The sequence below is a fragment of the Zeus faber genome, assembly GCF_960531495.2.
Source record: "Zeus faber genome assembly, chromosome: 19".
NCBI lineage: Eukaryota > Metazoa > Chordata > Actinopteri > Zeiformes > Zeidae > Zeus > Zeus faber.
In genome coordinates, this window is record NC_137206.1 from 19,186,987 (window position 1) to 19,204,814 (window position 17,828).

Here is a 17,828-nt window from a genome sequence, read left to right on the forward strand (position 1 = left end):
ATTTATCCCTATTATTGTCACTAGTGTGATATTTTTAGCGGGCGTGGGGTGCTTTTCTATTCAGAGCAGCCTGTGGTGCTGACAAGAAAGGGGAACAGAAACATTTCTGCATATCAGGATTATCTGCAGCAGACGATTCTATTGACGAACAATAATATTATAATACTTCATCAGAGCAGAAGTTGTCTGGTTTTAGGTCACCCCTAAACTGGAGATAACAATTAAGAGTAATTTAGAATGTGGACCTCGTAGTTGTGTTAAACGCAAATGATATTGATGTGAATTTCACTTTTTGTTAAGTTCAACCGGAAACCGTTTTACATTTATTCTGGTATTGCAAGATTTTTTTTTTTTTGTTGGAAAGATTAGTTTTCTTTTATCATGTTCATCCATTTTTAATACTTTGGTTTTACTTTGGAAATGTGTGATTTTGACTTTGGCCAACTTATATATATATTTTCTTTACTAAGAAATTACAATAATAATTACAATAAATATTCTAACAATTTTCAATTTTACTAAGAAGCAATGAAACTGATTAATACTTGTAAAAGGTATGAGGCCTTTCTATTATACTGTACCTGAAGCTTTTCTATGTCTTCTGCTTCTAATAATAGCAATAATTTAAAAAAAACAGTTAAATTCAAAAAAACAAATTACGGGGAAGCAAAGAATGTTATGAAGAAAGTAAACGGTTATAAATGAAATGCATCTGATAAGGACGAATATTATCTCATACAATATGATGAAATACATGTACTGTAATAAAAAGTTATGAAATAGAAAAAAAAAAAAAGTTTAGTCCAACTCCTCCCTCCGTGTGACGCATTCACGTCAAAGGGGAAGTAGTATTTTACAGCATTTCCTCATTCCCCTGTCAGGTAAAGCAGGAGCTACTTATGCAATGCCTCCAAGAAGTCAGTAGTATATATTAACATTAAATCCCCTCCAGCGGGTTTTTTTTTTTCTTTTTCCTTCCTCTAAAATGGCCTGCGCGAATCCAGAAACAGACCTCCTGAAGGTCCCGCTGGTCGCGCTCAACGTGACGGTCCGAAAGCAGCTGGCTCTGTTCCTGAACCCGCGGAACGCCGTGGCCTCGGACTGGATGGCCGTGGCCGAGATCATGGGTTTCTCGTATTTGGAGATTAAAAACTACGAGGGTTCCAGGAACCCGACGCGGATCATCCTGGACGACTGGCAGGCCCGCTGCCCAGAGGCCTCCGTGGGGAAGTTGATCTCCATCCTGGAGGAGACTGAGAGAAAGGACATAGTAGAGGAACTGCGTACATTGATAGGTGGGTTGCTGGTTTGTTGTTCGGTAAAGTGGCAATCCGTGAGATTATTTTGTTTAAAAAATAAAAAATAAAAAACACGTGTGATATATCCCATATTTACTTAGCTGCCGCTCCATAAGAAACAACCAGGAAATATTTCCACATTTCCACTTTATGGTGTTTCCCTTGTTGGTGGCGGGGTCCGCCTTTCCTGGCAAGAAAGCGATGGTCGGGCTTGTGCAAGAAGTTAGGCAATACGCAATGAGGAGTTGAAGGGGTAATCTGTAAAGTTATTTTGTTGAAGAAATCTCACGCAATAGATTATTTCACTGACACCTCTTCAGGAACAGTCTATTCAGCATGCCTACGTTCTGTATGTGTTCATCTACATGCCGTCGCCATTGTTGATGGCGGGGTCCGCCGCCTTTCCTGGCAAGAATGCACCGATCGGGCATGTGCAAGAAGTGGAAGGAAGCCACGCTTGATTTGAAAAAAAACCACAAAAAAACCAGTGTAGCTAGTTGTGGTCGGTATAAAATACTGCACCCACCTCAAGGACCTAGGAAAAAATATATATGAAATGAATCGACTGATCAGAAGAAGCATACTTTCGAAACGGAAGGTTGTCGCATCCACCCAACACAGACAATGTTATGGATTACCGCTTTAATTTCATTGTCCTTAATAATAACCACACCGACTCTATGTACATGGATTGTTTAAAAAAAAAAAAACATTTATTCCATTTTAGATGCGGACGTGAAGAAGTATCTTGAGAAGAAGAATGAGCCTCCGGTCCAGGTGCCGGAAGTGGACAGCTGTGTGTCTCGAAGCCTGGAGCGTCGAGGCATCACCCTGGAGGACCACCCAGAAGGTCAGCCTGCATGGCACGGCGGCGGTGGTCGTCTCTTTAACACGAAGAAGAGGTGGAAAACCCTGGATCCGGGGGACTTGCTGTTCTCCGATAACAAGTCCCCTGGTCCAGGGTTAGGAATTTGTGCAAATTCTTGCTTGAGCCCAGAACTGCAATTTAATTTATAATGTTTATTTATAAATTTTTAGCTAAATTTGACTGGTACGGTTCTGGTGTGCGACTCCATTCCAGTTTCAACACCTTTTGGTCTTGAGTTGGTCTCGCCACCTTAAGGTCTCGGACTCGCCTATAAAGTCTCGGTCTTAATTTGATCTCGTCTCGGGTGGTCCGCGCCATGTCGCACTTAAATCAGAATCAGAATAGTCATTACTGCCAAGTAAGTTTACACGAACAAGGAATTTGTCTTGGTGTTCGGTGCATACGTGAAACATAAATGTAAAACAATAAGTAAAATATTGGTGAAATATATAAGCATATGTAAGCTTTTTTTTTTTTTTTTTTTTTTTTTTTTTTTTTAAATAAAGCTGTACAGTTTGTGCAGGAATGCGCAAATGTTCAGTATAAAGTTTAAGATTGTAAAACTGTAAAATTGTTTTTCCTTGCGCTGCACTGGGAGCCAGGTACGCCAGAGCTGTTCGACGCCTTCATCTGCTACTGCCAGAGCGACTTCAAGTTCGTCAACGACATGATCCGGGAGCTGGAGCAGACGGACTACAGGCTGAAACTGTGCGTGTTCGACCGGGACGTCCTCCCTGGATCCTGTGTGTGGACCATCACCAGTGAGCTCATCGAGAAGAGGTCGGTAAACAGAGTTGCGGGGCTCGTGCACCGTCTCCCGAGAGGAATATTCCGGATTTTGTGAAGTTTATCCTTGTTTTTTTGCGCTCGCCCCTCGTGCAGTGCGTGGGTGGGTTTCAGCCTTTTCTCCAAACGTGACACTTGGCTCCGCCCCCACCATCGGGAGCTCAATGCAAGTTGAGGGGGACAAATCCGCAATCTGTGTTCAGGGCAAAGACTCCATATTTCAGGCAGAACTGCTGACATGATGCCACAGAAGTCTGACTTTGCACCTTCAAATATACGCTACTCACAAAAAGTTAGGTAAATTCGGCTTTTGGGTGAAATTTCAGGATGAACCTAAAATGCACTATCACCTTTACAGGTGAACTTAATTTGACCTTCTCTAAACTTTTGAATGCACTTGTCCAACTGTTCAATGTTTCAGTACTTTTTGCACAACTTGCTGTTCTCTCACAAGGAGCTGAACGGCAAAATTCACAACAGGTGTTTGATCCATGAATCGACCAATACATTTCCTGGTTCAATTAGAATTGGTATTTAAACAGTCCTCTTCATCATGCTGTTCACATTTTGACATCATGAGACCAAGACGACACCTAACAAATGATCAACAGTACCTCGCCATTGCAAGGTTTCAAACAGGATTTTCTCAAGAGGGAAGTGACCACTGAGCTTAGAGTGTCACAGAGTGTCATCAGCAGGTTGCAACAGAGATACAGAGACACTGGAAGAGTCACAGAAAGGTATAGAAGTGGACGTCCTTTGGCCACATCCCACACTGATGACCGCTTCATTGTGAACAGTGCCCTGCGGAACCGGATGATGAATGCCACTCAACTCCAGGCACATTAAAGGGAGGTGAGAGGCACCCAAGTGTCACTTCAGACCATTCGAAACTGTTTACATCAGCGTGGTCTGTGTGCTAGACGACCTGCAAGGGTACCTGACCACACCGCCAGGCACAGGCATCATCGTCTTGCACGGGCCAGGGAGCATTTACGTTGGACGAGGGACCAGTGGGCCTCAGTCTCAGTCATTGTGCCCCTGCATGAACAACACAGGCCTAATTTCATCTTCATGGACGACAATGCTCCAGCTCATCGAGGTTGCATCCTTAGGGAACGGCTGCTGGAGACTGGGGCACCTCAAATGGAGTTGCCTGCACTTTCTCCAGACTTGAATCCCATAGAAAACCTATGGGATCAGCTGAGTCGCCGTGTAGATGCTCGTAACTCTGTACCCCAGAACCTCAATGACCAGAGGGCCGCCCTTCAAGAAGAGTGGGGTGCCATGCCTCAGCAGACCATAATATGACTTGTGAACAGTATGAGACGTCGTTGTCAAGCTGTAATTGATGCTCAAGGGCACATGACAAGTTATTGAGACAGTGACATTTTTTGTTTTGGTAAACCCACCACTGTTGTTGGCTTTTGTTTCAAGAAATTGTTTGAGATGAGGAAATCACCATTGCATGCTTCTACTTAAATGCCCTACTTTCATGATATAATATCACTGTAGCGTGAACTTTTTACATTTTCCATAAATTTCACCCGAAAGCCAAATATCCCTAACTTTTTGTGAGTAATGTATAAATATTTATTTTTAATACATTTGTTTTTATTGCTAAACTACCTGTTCAATGGAGCTATTTTTCATTGCCGGTGTTACACGCAAAGGGGTGTCCTGTCAAAATGTTGTTGTTTTTTTTTTTTTTTTTTTTTTTTAAATACCTGAAGGTTGGTCCGTGACATATTTTCCTTGTGGCAAGCTACGGTCTTCCCATCGTTGGATACACTCGTCTTTTAGATGTGTAGTAAAATACACAGGAAGAATAGTGTCGCACATTTTGGCAGGTGGGCGCAACAACCCTGCAATGTCAATAGCACTGGAAAACAGCGGATTAAGCGGTAGCAAATGTACTTTATTTATTTATATTTTTAAAAATTGTTCCTTGGATTCCTAGGGCCAAACCTGCCGCGTGCACACCTACAGCGCGTGCAGAGGTGAAACGGCTGTTATTTAGGAACTCGGGGCTTATTAAGGAACGGGCCAACTACGCCTGTTCCTCTTCAACAACAATCGTCTACTATGCAGCCGTTCTATCTGCGTGTGGCAGCCGGACTGTGGAACGTGTTGAAATGGAGATGGGTTTTTTTTCCCCCCCTGTGTGGCTCAGGTGTAAGAGGATGGTGGTGGTGATCTCTGACGAGTATCTGGACAGCGATGCCTGTGACTTTCAGACCAAGTTTGCCCTCAGCCTCTGTCCCGGTAAGAATTCCTACTCGCATATAAAGGTCGGCGCGACGCCAACACTCGCGCGGCTTACACGCAGAATACTCCTTACTCAGTTTTCTGTGAGATTGACTCCGCGCATTTGCCACTTTCTCCTGCCGTCTCTGTTCATTATTTCGTTAAGTTGAATCTTAGCGTTGTTTTGATTGTTTCGTCCGTATTTCAACCTGGTAAAATTGTGTAGCTTTCACACCGATAGGTGATCAGATTTCCTGCGTGGTTTCCTCTCTTCGTGTGAAGCAGATGAACTTCTCATGTGAAAGATTCAAATCGGAGTTCGCTTTGAGGTGTTCGGGTATTTTTTCTTTTTAACCCTCATGTTATGTTATTCGTTTTTTCTCTGTAATCAACCATTACAGGAGCTCGCAGCAGGCGTCTCATCCCAGTGGTTTACAAATCTATGAAGAAGCCGTTCCCCAGCATCCTGCGCTTCCTCACCATTTGTGACTACACCCGCCCGTGCACCCAGTCCTGGTTCTGGGTTCGGCTCGCCAAAGCCCTCTCTCTGCCATCGATGCAGAGCACCGAACGATAAAAGGAGAAATCTGTCTGTCTAGTCTCTGTTTGTATGCCCTTCGATTATCTCGACAACCGTTCACCGATCTACTTCACACTTGGCGGGTGTGTCGCTGGGGACCCAAGGAGGTGCGGCGTCGAAATTTGGTGCAATTTGGATGCGGGACGGGCCGCTCCGCTCTGTGCAGCAGCGGGGGCGGGGCTTTGTGAACAGCTTTCTACCGGCGTTTGCGGCGGTCACGCAGATCTCCCGTTCCCCTCCTGGTGACGGGCACCGGGAAAGCGCAAATGAGAAAATATATTGAAAGAAACTCCTTTTTTAATTTTATTTATTTTTTTGGTATCGATCCTATTGACGCTAGAATCAATCTTCAAAGCGAGACGTAGTATTCGGGAGTATCCATACTTTTGGTATCGATTTGCCTACCCCTGCGATGCAGCCGTTCTGAACGGGCAACACCAGTTCCGCTAAAGGGAAATTCCACTGCGAGGTAACCTTAAGCTCACTTAGCGGATCCAGCCATTACTGACCCAGTCTCTCGCTCTCTGCAAAGGCCGAGTGGCCTGCAGGGCTGCAAGAGTGTGTCAAAACGATGAGATTTTATTAATTGTATACTTGCAATACCTTAACACATCAATACGCCGTGTTGCCCCTTTTCCTCATAGAGAATCCACAGTGAGGCTGGTGAAGGGAAAAAAAAACAGAATTCATAAAGAGTGGATCATGACATAGAATGGATAGAGACAAAATGTATTAATGCATGTTCGAAAAAAGCATAACTGGATCAGAACACTGATCTTTTATCTGATTTGCTGGGAGTGGCTCTCGGCATGGAACTAGGTGGCGGAAGACTTTCGAAAATACAGCGCAAAATGCACTTACATGGCAGTGAAATGTTGCTGCAAGACCAGCCCGTTACAACCCGACGGGGCATTGGCAGGAGCAATTTCGGTGGCGGTGCGTGGCAATCTGATGGCAAAATCCACTTTCTGTACATTGGATCAAAGGACTTTGATCGAGCCTAAAGGTTAAAGGGTGATTTACCAGCTCAATATCAGCTCTGTCGTTTTAATACATTCCTTGAATTATTTGTTTATGTGCCTTATTGTGTTTGCACCGATGACGTGATGTCGGTCACAAGTCTCCGGAAAAAAACATCACGATGAATCCCAAACTGCAGGGCCGTGTTCCCGATGTGTACATAGTGTATGGATGTGTATGACTGTGCTCCAGAGAATTGGGTTTTCATAAGGAGGAGCGTCACTTTTTAAACCCGCTGCAGTGTGTGTTTGCATGTATTGAGCTGGACGGGTCCTGTGTTTACCACTTCCTCCTGTTGATGCACCGATTTGGACTCTGAGCGATAAGTGACGCTTCCTGTTGCCGTGGTGCAGCAGCTCTGTCGTTCACCTTCAAGAGCTCGGCTTTGTCTGTTTTTCTTCTTTCTCTCGCTCTCTCTAACTTTTAGCAACGATGCTTGATATGCAAATTCTGTTTTTAGGTGTTTTGGTCTTTTTCAAAGGGTCTTTTTCACTCATTTTAAGTTCCAATAAATACCTAAACAAATCGTGTCTGTGTTACGTCATACTGATAATGCTCAAGTTTCAAATTGATTTATTTGGGGTTTTTTTTCCTCCTCAATTGTCTTTTTTTTAATTATTAGGATCGGAACACATTATAATACTTAAACAGAACAGCCTGATGTACAGTATCTAAGGAATATATTATACTTATTAAAAAGTTAATCAGTTTCATTTGTGGAATTCACATTTTTTTTTATATATACTTGAATCAATGAAAAAACACTAAACAATAAAAAAAAAAAAAGACGTATTTCCAAAATAAAGCAAAATGACCATACATATCAATGATCGAACGCCGACGATCTTCACACACCATGTGGGCAATACCGGAGTGAATGTAAAACCGTTTCTGGGTGGACCTCACACGTAACAAAAACGTCCAATTGACCTATCATTTTTCAAACGTGTTTAAACATCGATCGGCTGGATTGGAAGCCATTGATTTTATATCGTGTATTTAAAAAAAATAAAAAAAAATAGCACGGCGCGTGCATCCACGCTCCGCCATGTGTCGTCATTGCTCCGTGGCCGCCTGTCCGCACGCGTTCTGCGGCAAACCGCCAGAGGGGGCGCTGTTCCGATGTCGTAAACCGGAATTAGTGCTGCATTCCATTCGACCACGGAACTCGGAAAAACCCCATGCTCCAACTCGGAAAAGTGCAATGAAACGGCGGAATTTCTCGGCGGATCAGGCTGCCACGAGTGTACCCAGACAACAGACCCGGCGTCACAGGCGCAGGCAACACAATTCCCTTTGCATACTGTCTTATTGGAAAACGCGTATCACCTCGATCTAAAATACTGTGGAGTTTTTCGTGTTGTTTTGCTATACGTTTGCAGCTCGTATAATGCGCAAGCGTACAATACAACTGACACAAGCACGAATTGACCCCATTCTTCCGCGTTTTCCAGAACGGAGCCAAATACAACGCATTGACGTCGGAAGGGAGTCAGTGCCATGTCTGAATGCCGATTTCTGAGTTCCAATGGAATGCAGCACTGGGCTGGCCCGTGAAACAACGACAGTCACTAAGGACTGGAGCGTGATATCGTCCAATAGCAGCGCAGGAACGTCCGCGGAAGGACACGCCCCCTCGAGTGACTCACGCTGGCCGCCATTGAAAGTGTGGCACAACCTCAACGAATATCTGCATTTATTGGGCTTATTTTATCGCAAGATAAAAAAAAATAAATAAATAAATAAAAATGAAACACAAAGTATTTCCATAACAGACAAAACGTAACGTTATTGTTCTAAAATAACCCCCCGTAACGCCACCCCGCGCAACTGACCGCCGCCGTCGGTGTCGCGGCAATAGCCGCACCCAACATGGCCGCTCGGCGGGCCCACATCGGCTCGGAAGGAATGCGGGTGGGCGTGGTCGTCGGCGAGTGTCAAACTTTGGGAATGACAGGAGGAGCGCCGCTGCGGGATCCGTGAAGAAAGAAGGGGAAGTGTCGCCCTCGTCGCTCCCGTCGGGATTTTACTTTCAAATCATTTTCAACTCCCGGTTTTTTTTTTCTTTTTTTTCTCGGATTCGACGTTCTACGGACAAGCACGGCCCTCAACGAAACCCCTCCTCAGCCATGTCGGAGGACCTGAGCTCCCAACCCTGGTCCATCAACAAGGATGACTACGAGCTACAGGAGGTTATCGGTAAGTCCGTTGGTCTCCTGCTAGTTCACTGTGCCCAGCGCGGTCCTCGATTCGCAGTACAACCCGCCTCGCGAAAGGCGTCTGTTGTCTTTTGCGATATCGGTGAGGACGCACACGTTTTTGGGGTTATTTTTATTCCCCCCCACCACCACCACCACCGCCGGCAGTCCCATAGAGGCGGTGTTATGAATGAGAGTTAGTGACGCGAGTGTCGCGGACGATTCTTTTCAATGACCCGGGCGGCCGGGGCTCGCTCGCTTCGCTCCGGTCACAGCTGGGCGAAGGCTCCAGCACACATGGCTGAATTGAAACGCGTGTTTCGTGTTTTGTTTTTGTTTTGTTTTGAACTCAAAATGTCACTCATAAATACATGACGCGGCGGGACTGTTTGGGCCCAGTTCCTCTCGAAACGTATCACAGCGTCTCGCTCGCCCGCTGAGGTCGTCGTACTGTACTTTTTATTTCATTTTATTTTCTTAACTCACCGGCGTCTGGCGCCGCGACTACGCTGTGCAGTTGACTGCGTGCGGACCCGGCGCCCCCGAGCGGCGTGTAGCGGCGTGGCAGTGTGGATAAGTTCGCGTCGAGTATGTCGACAGTGGCGTTCCTGCAGCCAGACCCTCAAGACGTCTGCGCGGTCGCGGGCCTTCGATTTGTGAGCCAAGTTCAAGTTCAAGTTCAAAATGGAGCAACGTGCTCAAGCAAGCGCCTTGAGCTTTGCCCCCCCCCCACAATACACAGATTTGGCAGGAGACTTTTGTGTTTCGCACACAGCATTTTCACTGAACGAGGGCGAGATATTTTCCAGATCTACGCTTGCCCCAGTCATTCCGACCACATTAAAATGTTTTTTTTTGGGGGGTTTGTTTGTTTTTTTTTCTCTCTGCGAGTATTCTGTCTTCCCCAGAGCCGAACCGACTCCCCTGACTCCGCCGGAAGTCCTTCCTCGCTCGACGTGCGTTATACCGACTGAACCGGACGGAGGAAGAGTCAAAATAAAAAAAAAATGGAACCACTCTTTTTTTTTTTTTTTACTGAGTGACTCATCAAGAACCCAATCTTAGAAAAAGAGTCCAACCTGTCATCGCCGTTGAGAGTCAGTGAAACCTTCAAAGTTGGAAGGGAAGACTGTCATGATGTGTCAATGGATGGATGCTCTGAGTATTTGCTGGAAAGGAAATCTTTCAGAGTACTCATTCGTGTAAAGCTGGTACATTTAACATGAGTGTTGTTCACCAGAGTCATCAGTCAACATATTTAAATAAAACATTGCAAACTAGATCCGTGGTCTAATCCTAGCCTGCACAATGCCTCACACTGGTTTGCTGCTCCATAAGACAACATCGGCAATGAGAGTAAAATATTGTCAAAGCTTTCATGTTTGTTTTTGGCACAACACTTCTATATCCAAACGATGGGAAGGGGTTAGTTGCAAATTTTGGACAGGGAGAAGGAAAACCAGACTGTTCCCTGAAAAACGATGTTGGCTATAAATATGTCATGGTCCTGTCCTCTGTGGGTGCATAATTTGGGGTAATTTTCTGCTGGAATTAAACTCCACATAAAATATTTGATTTTGAATTATCTACCACTGTATTCCAACTATCATGCCCACCTATTGAAAAAGAAGCGTCATGTATCTTAAAGTTATTATAATGTAGTTTAAGGCTACAGGTGCAAATTTTACAACAATGATGTGAGTTATACGATTATATATATATATATATAACCTGAAAAGTATTTTAGAAGTCTATGTGTTAACCAAACCCACCCAACAATCTCTCAAGCCTTTATGAGATCGATATAGAGAAGGTGACAGATTGAACAATTCCTCGGGAAGCGTCCATCTTGGGTTGTGACATCACATACCCTTGTCTCACTTCCTCGTGAATAGAGAGATGTTATGAGGTATAGGCAAAGCATTGTCCCTTCTAATCACTAGGTTGGTGGAAGTCTATAAATATTCTCACATAGCTCCTGGTTTACTTTGGGCAACTGGTGGGCGCTTGTCTCCTGAGGCGGAGAGTGTTTATAGAAGGTCCATTCTGTCGACTCCCAATTAACCATTCTGTGTATTTTTTCAAGGCTTGTATTTAGCTTACCTGCGCTGCGCATTTCCCCTCAGTTTCTTAGAATGGCTGATCTGGGAGCACTCGGGTGTATAACGCCCTGCTTTCCAACATGCACACACAGATAAAGCTCCTCTTGTATTGAAACCAGTTTTGTGGCATTTTAATGCACAGAAGGAGAGTGAAATCCCGATTGCCACAGTTTTTTTTTTTTTCCTTTTAAAAAGTCGATTCTACTTTAAGATTGAGTTGTATCTCTTTTCTTACGACTCGTTGAAATTAGGTGGTAGAATCACCCACTAGGTTTTGTTTCATCGACAACTTTGGGATATAAAATAAAATTAGTACTCCCCCCCCCTTTGAGACCCACTCCCAATGGCACTTAGCGAACAAGTTAAACAAGAAAAATTCTGTTATTCTAATGCCACATTCTCCCTGCTAGAAGTCACTCTTCCCTCTTCATCTTTCTCTCTCTCTCTTTGGGCATATGGTCTTAAGTTGCTGCAATTTCCTGTTACAACCCTACTACCAGATCAATAGACTACTTCTTTAAAATGGGCTTCAAGTTTTTATTTTGTCTTCGACCTCGAGTACATGTTGCCTCATTGGAGTTTGTTTGAGGAAATTGCGGAAAGTGGGCTTGAGGAAATGGGCCTTTGAGCCCCAGATGAAGACACAGAGGAGCTCTTCCTCTGGACTGGGGATTACATGGCAGTCAGGTCACTTCTCTCAAACAGGTTTTGCTCAAGTTACCATCTTGACATTTTCCCTAAGAGGTTGCACTTAACATATTGGCCCTGGCTTAAAACAAAGTAGGGAACTAACTCTGTGGGAACAGCAAATGTGATAAAAAATGACTTGAATCCAGAAATTTCAAGAGAAGTTACCAAAGCAGCCAAAGTATCTTTAGTTGTTTTTTTTTGTTTGTTTGTTTAGGGTTGCAGAAATAATCATAGTTCGCTGGTGGTAGTAATTTGTTTGCTGAGGGGGAAAATCATAATTGGGTAAATGTGATCACAGTATTAAAAACAGCAAATCCAAACACAAGAAGGAGCAGTTGTAATTGTTGATTAATGTATACACCTCCTTTATCAACAGCAATGTGGTCCAAATAAATTTGTTTCAAATCTAAGCATTACATTTACGGTGTCTGGGCACCAATATTTGTCCTACCTACCTACACCCACATACACATACTTAAAATATGTAAAGGCAATAATAGCACAATTATCTGGCCTTATCATGGACTTCACTTCAATAATCCTTAAGAAAATGGTTGATCCTGTTAAACGCAGGGAAATCAAATCATCCAGCTAATACAGTGCAAGTAATAAGTAAGAACCATTCAAAACTCAAAAGTGATAAAGAGAACTTTACTGTAACTCATTTGGTCAATAATAGCAACTTAGAAAGAGCCATCTCCAGTCTGTGAAATGAAATAGTCATGTTTGCTCCCCTATTAGTGATCACACAAAAATAATCAAGGGAGGATACTGAATAAGAAGCTACCCCAATCCAGAATTTCTAATACTTATCCTTACTTTCTGCTTATTCATCATATTGTCTTTAAGTGAATGAATGGCTTGATCTTATATAGAGTTTCCTCCAGTTAAACTGTACCAAGCCATATTTCATAACCTCCCCAAACATTTAAATATAACCCAAGAAGACCTTAATCATATAGTAAAATCACTTGAGCTATGTATATTGTAGTGATTTGCTGTTACTGCAAAAATTCTTATTGGCTTTATCAATCAACAAACATAACATAGCATTCGGTTTAATATTACAACATAAAAATTCTATTCATGGTTGGAAAACATCATGAGTAAGTAGAGAATGTTAAACAGAGACAATTCCAGAGTCTGGCTTTAAGAAGATCTTATCTGAATGCTATCCTAGCTGGAGGGTTCTGCTGGGGTTCTGAGGATGGTCCTGGATTCCCAGCATGCTCAGCAGAACTATTGCTTTGCTAACTTCCCCCGGGGAATGTGGGGTTTGTTGTTACATGGTTCACACCCACTTTTTCCGACTCAATTGTGATCGAATCATATTCGACAGAGTGAGAGTCGTGGAGGGGGGGAAAAGAGTGCCGCTCAACCTCTTGGACTCCCTCAGATGATTTTTGTTGGCACAACTGGAAAACATTATATGTGCCACCAGCCACTGTGTTTCCCCTATCTAGCCTTGCCTGGCCATGACTATTGTACGTCTTAGCAATGTGCGATATGATCCAATCAATCCCTCCAATCACCCCGTGACACAGTTCCTTTTAGATTCTGTCCACTAAAAGATCAACCTCATGACTGATCCTCTTCCCCGTCTTCTGGGATGTTGACAGGGGGGACAAAAACGAGTGACTTATGGTGCAGTTGCTAGCCGTGTGTGACATTTCTCATTGAACCTTGGGATAATGTGCGGAATGTCAGCAAGGTATGCAGAGGAAATGTAATAAATGGCGGCTGACGTCACACTGCGGACCAGCCTGTTGAAGGCAGGGAAGACAAACATGGAGCTGCTGCCATCTTATTGGCTACAGCCTATGAATAAGAACATTGATGCGGCTTCCATGGACCTACTCCATTTAGCGGATCTTTTTTGGCCAGGAGGCCAGTCTAGGTCACTGAGTCAAATGTGAGGTACCTCACACTCATGTACCCGAGTGCAAATATTCTTGGATGCAGTGTCCAACCCTTGAGAAAATCATGATCACTTTCTATGTATTCATAAACGATATACTTCATAAACTCAAATTAATTTATTCTAGATAAGACAGGGAGGATCTTCACACATCACGTGAGATTTTAACACAACTCCCACAAGTCTTCCCATGAGTTCTAAAAGAACACCATTGCTAAAAATGTGCTGTTGGACGGTATGAAATGGGAAATTGTTTCAAATAATCTACCTTATTACTAGTGTACTAAAAATAACTTGATACACATACATATATCTACGGCAAAGCCCAAACAATTTGACGATCTAGGCCTAGATCCATTGTAAAAAGTAAGCTATACCCTAGCATGACCAATTTATTCATTGCAAGGTTATAGGCTTAAATTTATGTCCTTAAGACAGTGAGAGCTTCCTGTAGGGCAAGCTGTAAGCTTCCTATATGGAAATATTTATCATCGTGACAGTCATGGAAAATTTCCCACAACATCAATTGATAGCACAATATCTGCTTCCAGTATCAAGTCAAAATCCCATTTTAAAGAATTTGAAAGCTGTTAATTTCATTATATTGAACAAAATGGTAAAGTATTGGCTGAAACTCTAGTTCTCAAACTCGAATAACACCCCCTCTGTAATATTATTCCTTATCTTCTCACCATCCTTCATTTAGATGAAATAATTGTGTATCAGCATATTACAATATCTAAATTAAATGATGCCGCAATGCCACTGAAAGATGATAACGCCTCTGGCCAAGCAGCCCATGGCCTGATGTGTTTAGACGAAACACAGTCCTGTGCTTACAGGAAACACTGACTCCTTTTTCTAAAGTGCATGCTTATTTTGTCAATGCTTCTCCTGCAGATACAGCCAGTGGGGCCCAATGTTTGGGCGGAAAATCCCATAATGAGGCCTTATCTCTAATTAGGATGTGATTGGATATGATTTTGTTCTCCTCTCACAATCATTTGATCTAATTCTGTGACAAAGTAGAAATCCTCTAGTAGTATATCGTCTTTGTTACCATTAGTCCTTGAAATACCAGTTTGGCTCCCTGAGTAATAATGACACTGAACTAGATAACATGTAAGGCTTCTTGATTCCCAATATTTAGGGACAGTAAAAGTTACCCACATGCCATCCTGATGCCATGTTGGTAGGGCAATACAGTATATTGATATGACACTAGATTTTTTTTCTTGGATTTTGGTTATTGTGATATTTCAATATACTGTAGTTAAATGTTGTTTTTACCACATTATAGTAAAGTAATAACATTTTCTGAATTTCCTAGATGCCTCTATCTGCTTGGTTATAATATCCACATTAATTATAATAGTTTCTCAGATATTTCTTGTATATAAATATCTTTCCCTTAAATTGTATCAAAATATTTTTTTAAACATATTGTGATATTTGTTTTTACCAAAATTGCCAAGCCCTACATGTGAGCAATTTATTTAGCTGGCTGTGACTGTGGCACACATACAGTTGGTTTCATATACTGTGACAAATGTACTTGGAAATCGATAAATGCATTTGCTAAATCAGAGGTTCCCATTTGCCACTAGGCCGTGAGAAGGCGGGCGGGTAGGTTCCGCTGTCACTCACTTTTCACTTTTTTTTTTTTTCCCCAGTTCAAGGTATTTATTCAACCACAGCACATCAGCCAGATCCTTTTGATTTAATTTAGGTCAATTTATCTCTTGATTTGATCCAGACATCTACCATTTAAAATGTTCTCAGCCACAATACGCCATTTATCCACATATATGGAAAACATGTTATGCAGGACTTATTTCTTTATTACTAATGTGCGTATTTAAACGATTAGTCATGTTGTAATCACTTAATTGATGAATCGATCGGTGACCAGGATGGGAAGACTAGTAAAAGGGCTGCAGTTGTCTGCAAAATCTCCATTCTCTAAGGTGACTCTAGATACCTCTATATGTGCACTGAATCCAACCGGTGTGGTACGAGAAACACGCCCTGTTTCCTCCTTTTCCCCCTGTTGGAGTGGTAGATGCCGTACAGCAGCGTTGTGCCAACAAGCAGCAGGGCTCTGAGAGGCAGTGCTCAGCGGGTCCAGCCTGCTTGATATTCAGCCTTTGTGTCCGTGTCATCGGGGCTGCTTAGCAGATTAGATGAGGGTCTGGGATGATTTCAAAACAACCAGAGCCACCGCAACGCTGCCTTTTGTGGCGATGCAGCTTTTGTGCGCACACACACACACACACACACACACACACACATACACACACACACCCTGATCTGGCGGGGGAGGGGGGCTGCTGGTGACGTTTGTGTCTGAAGAACTCATTGATGGATGTGACAAAGTGTGGCTTACCGCGTTCCATTGGCACACATACCGCCATGAGACCTCTACCGAACCCCTTCTTTGTGTTTGTACCAACTTCTTTTGTCTTCAACTTTATTTATTTTTTTCCTGAATGCCTCGCGGACTCCTTGTTTCTCCGCCAGAAATAATTATATTCCGATGATATTGGCATAATTTTGTATAGTGAAAACATTGTTTTATGGAAAAACTACTCTACTAGAAAACATTGCTTGCTCTTGTTACCAGATAAGAAAGCTAGACCCCATTGCTGTTCATTTAAATTCTAAAAGTAAGATAATCAATAATCTCACCAATAATTACTATCTTTCAGTTAGTAAAGCACCAAAACGCCACAAGCCCAAGTCATTTTTATTCCACATTTTGTGTTGTACAGCTGGAATGGATTGGAGAGCCTTGGTCTAAATGGTTAAACGTGGCCCTTGATCTCCCCTGCCATCCCTGTGGAGACAGAGCGCTCAGATTCCCCCAGAACCCCCACCTCCTTTTCCTCCGGGTGTCTATCCAGTCGCCCCTGACGACTGCCTGTTTGTTTGTGTGTGGGAATTTTCACTCGTGTGTGTAGGGGGCAACCAGATTACCGCCATGTTCACTGCCACTGCTGTACCACCGGCTAGGGCCGGGGGAATTTGGACAAATTTATTATCTCACCAATCGATGTGATGTATATCACTGTATCTGCAGATCAATTCAAAACCCCATGTGCTGCTGACCACTCAGTCGGTGTGAGTGTGTTGTGTTGAAACAGTGTCTTGTGTGTATGATGTCAACATTTGCACAGCATGCATTCCGTGTATCAATAGGGCCAATGAAGTTCTATGGCGGTTCAACAGACATTGTTTTGCACAAAACATCGCTAGCTGTATGCTCCTGAAAAAATTTGTGTTCATGTGAGCCATAGAAGATGTACTGCGTTGAAAGAAAACTTACCTTTTTAAAGATGGCATGGCTTGACTTCGGATTTTCATGACATGTGCATGACTCATGATGTGCAAATTACCTGTGGAAGAACAATTTAGTCATTTTCCATTGTCTAGTCATTAAAGAAAGTACATGAAAATGTAGTCAAAAGTTTTCATATAAAATTTCAGTACCTAGTGAGTGAAAATAATTATTGCAAATCACAATAATTAAATGGATTCTAAGAAGGTTGAAGTCCCTGCTCTATTCCGGAGGATAAAATATATACTTATCACCATTAAGTTAGTTTTACAAGATTGTATTCTTGTACAATGACTAATATAACTCTTCTTTGCATTGCCCAGTCCTACTCCAGACTGTCACCACACAGTTCTGTGGTGCTATAAGCTATTTATTTATTTCACTATTCCGCTTCCTCCTTGTGATTGATGGTGACCAAGCTATTCGTTGTTGATTCTGCACTCCCAACGAGAAAAGGTGATTCGCTGATGCGCAGCTTAGCTGGCAGGTTTGCGTGGCAAGGCCCTTCATAGGTCTACAGTGATTTGATTTGGCCTCTTCACTAAGTTGGAAATTTTGGAATGAGAAATTGTATGATTATCAGATTATCATAGTTTATATTTAGATTAGATAGGAGTGATATTGAGTGGGCTTTAAGAGCATGAAACCGTAGTCCTGATGATGGAAAAATGTCTGAATGGAATGCATCCATGTCTTTAGGGACTGCTTCAGAATTTAATTAAAAACCAGCCAGCTGTTTTGTGTGTGTGTGTGTGTGTGTGTGTGTGTGTGTGTGTGTGTGTGT

At 42.9% G+C, this 17,828-nt stretch overlaps 2 protein-coding genes across 2 annotated transcripts in view; both read left to right on the plus strand.

The window, feature by feature from the left end:
* The first annotated feature begins 851 nt into the window (after window positions 1–851).
* On the plus strand, window positions 852–7,325 carry myd88 (MYD88 innate immune signal transduction adaptor). Its single transcript, XM_080020293.1, has 5 exons — window positions 852–1,295; window positions 2,026–2,148; window positions 2,769–2,946; window positions 5,126–5,217; window positions 5,601–7,325. Exons 1-5 carry the CDS (start codon window positions 986–988, stop codon window positions 5,774–5,776), a joined length of 879 nt encoding a protein of 292 aa, XP_079876419.1. The 5' UTR covers window positions 852–985; the 3' UTR covers window positions 5,777–7,325.
* Window positions 7,326–8,783: 1,458 nt separating this feature from the next.
* The window catches only part of oxsr1b (oxidative stress responsive kinase 1b), a 48,936-nt gene continuing 39,891 nt past the window's right edge, over window positions 8,784–17,828 (plus strand). Inside the window, exon 1 of the mRNA XM_080020289.1 lies at window positions 8,784–8,998. Coding sequence (XP_079876415.1) covers window positions 8,929–8,998 — 70 coding nt within the window. The 5' untranslated portion in view covers window positions 8,784–8,928. The remainder of the gene's footprint in view (window positions 8,999–17,828) is intronic.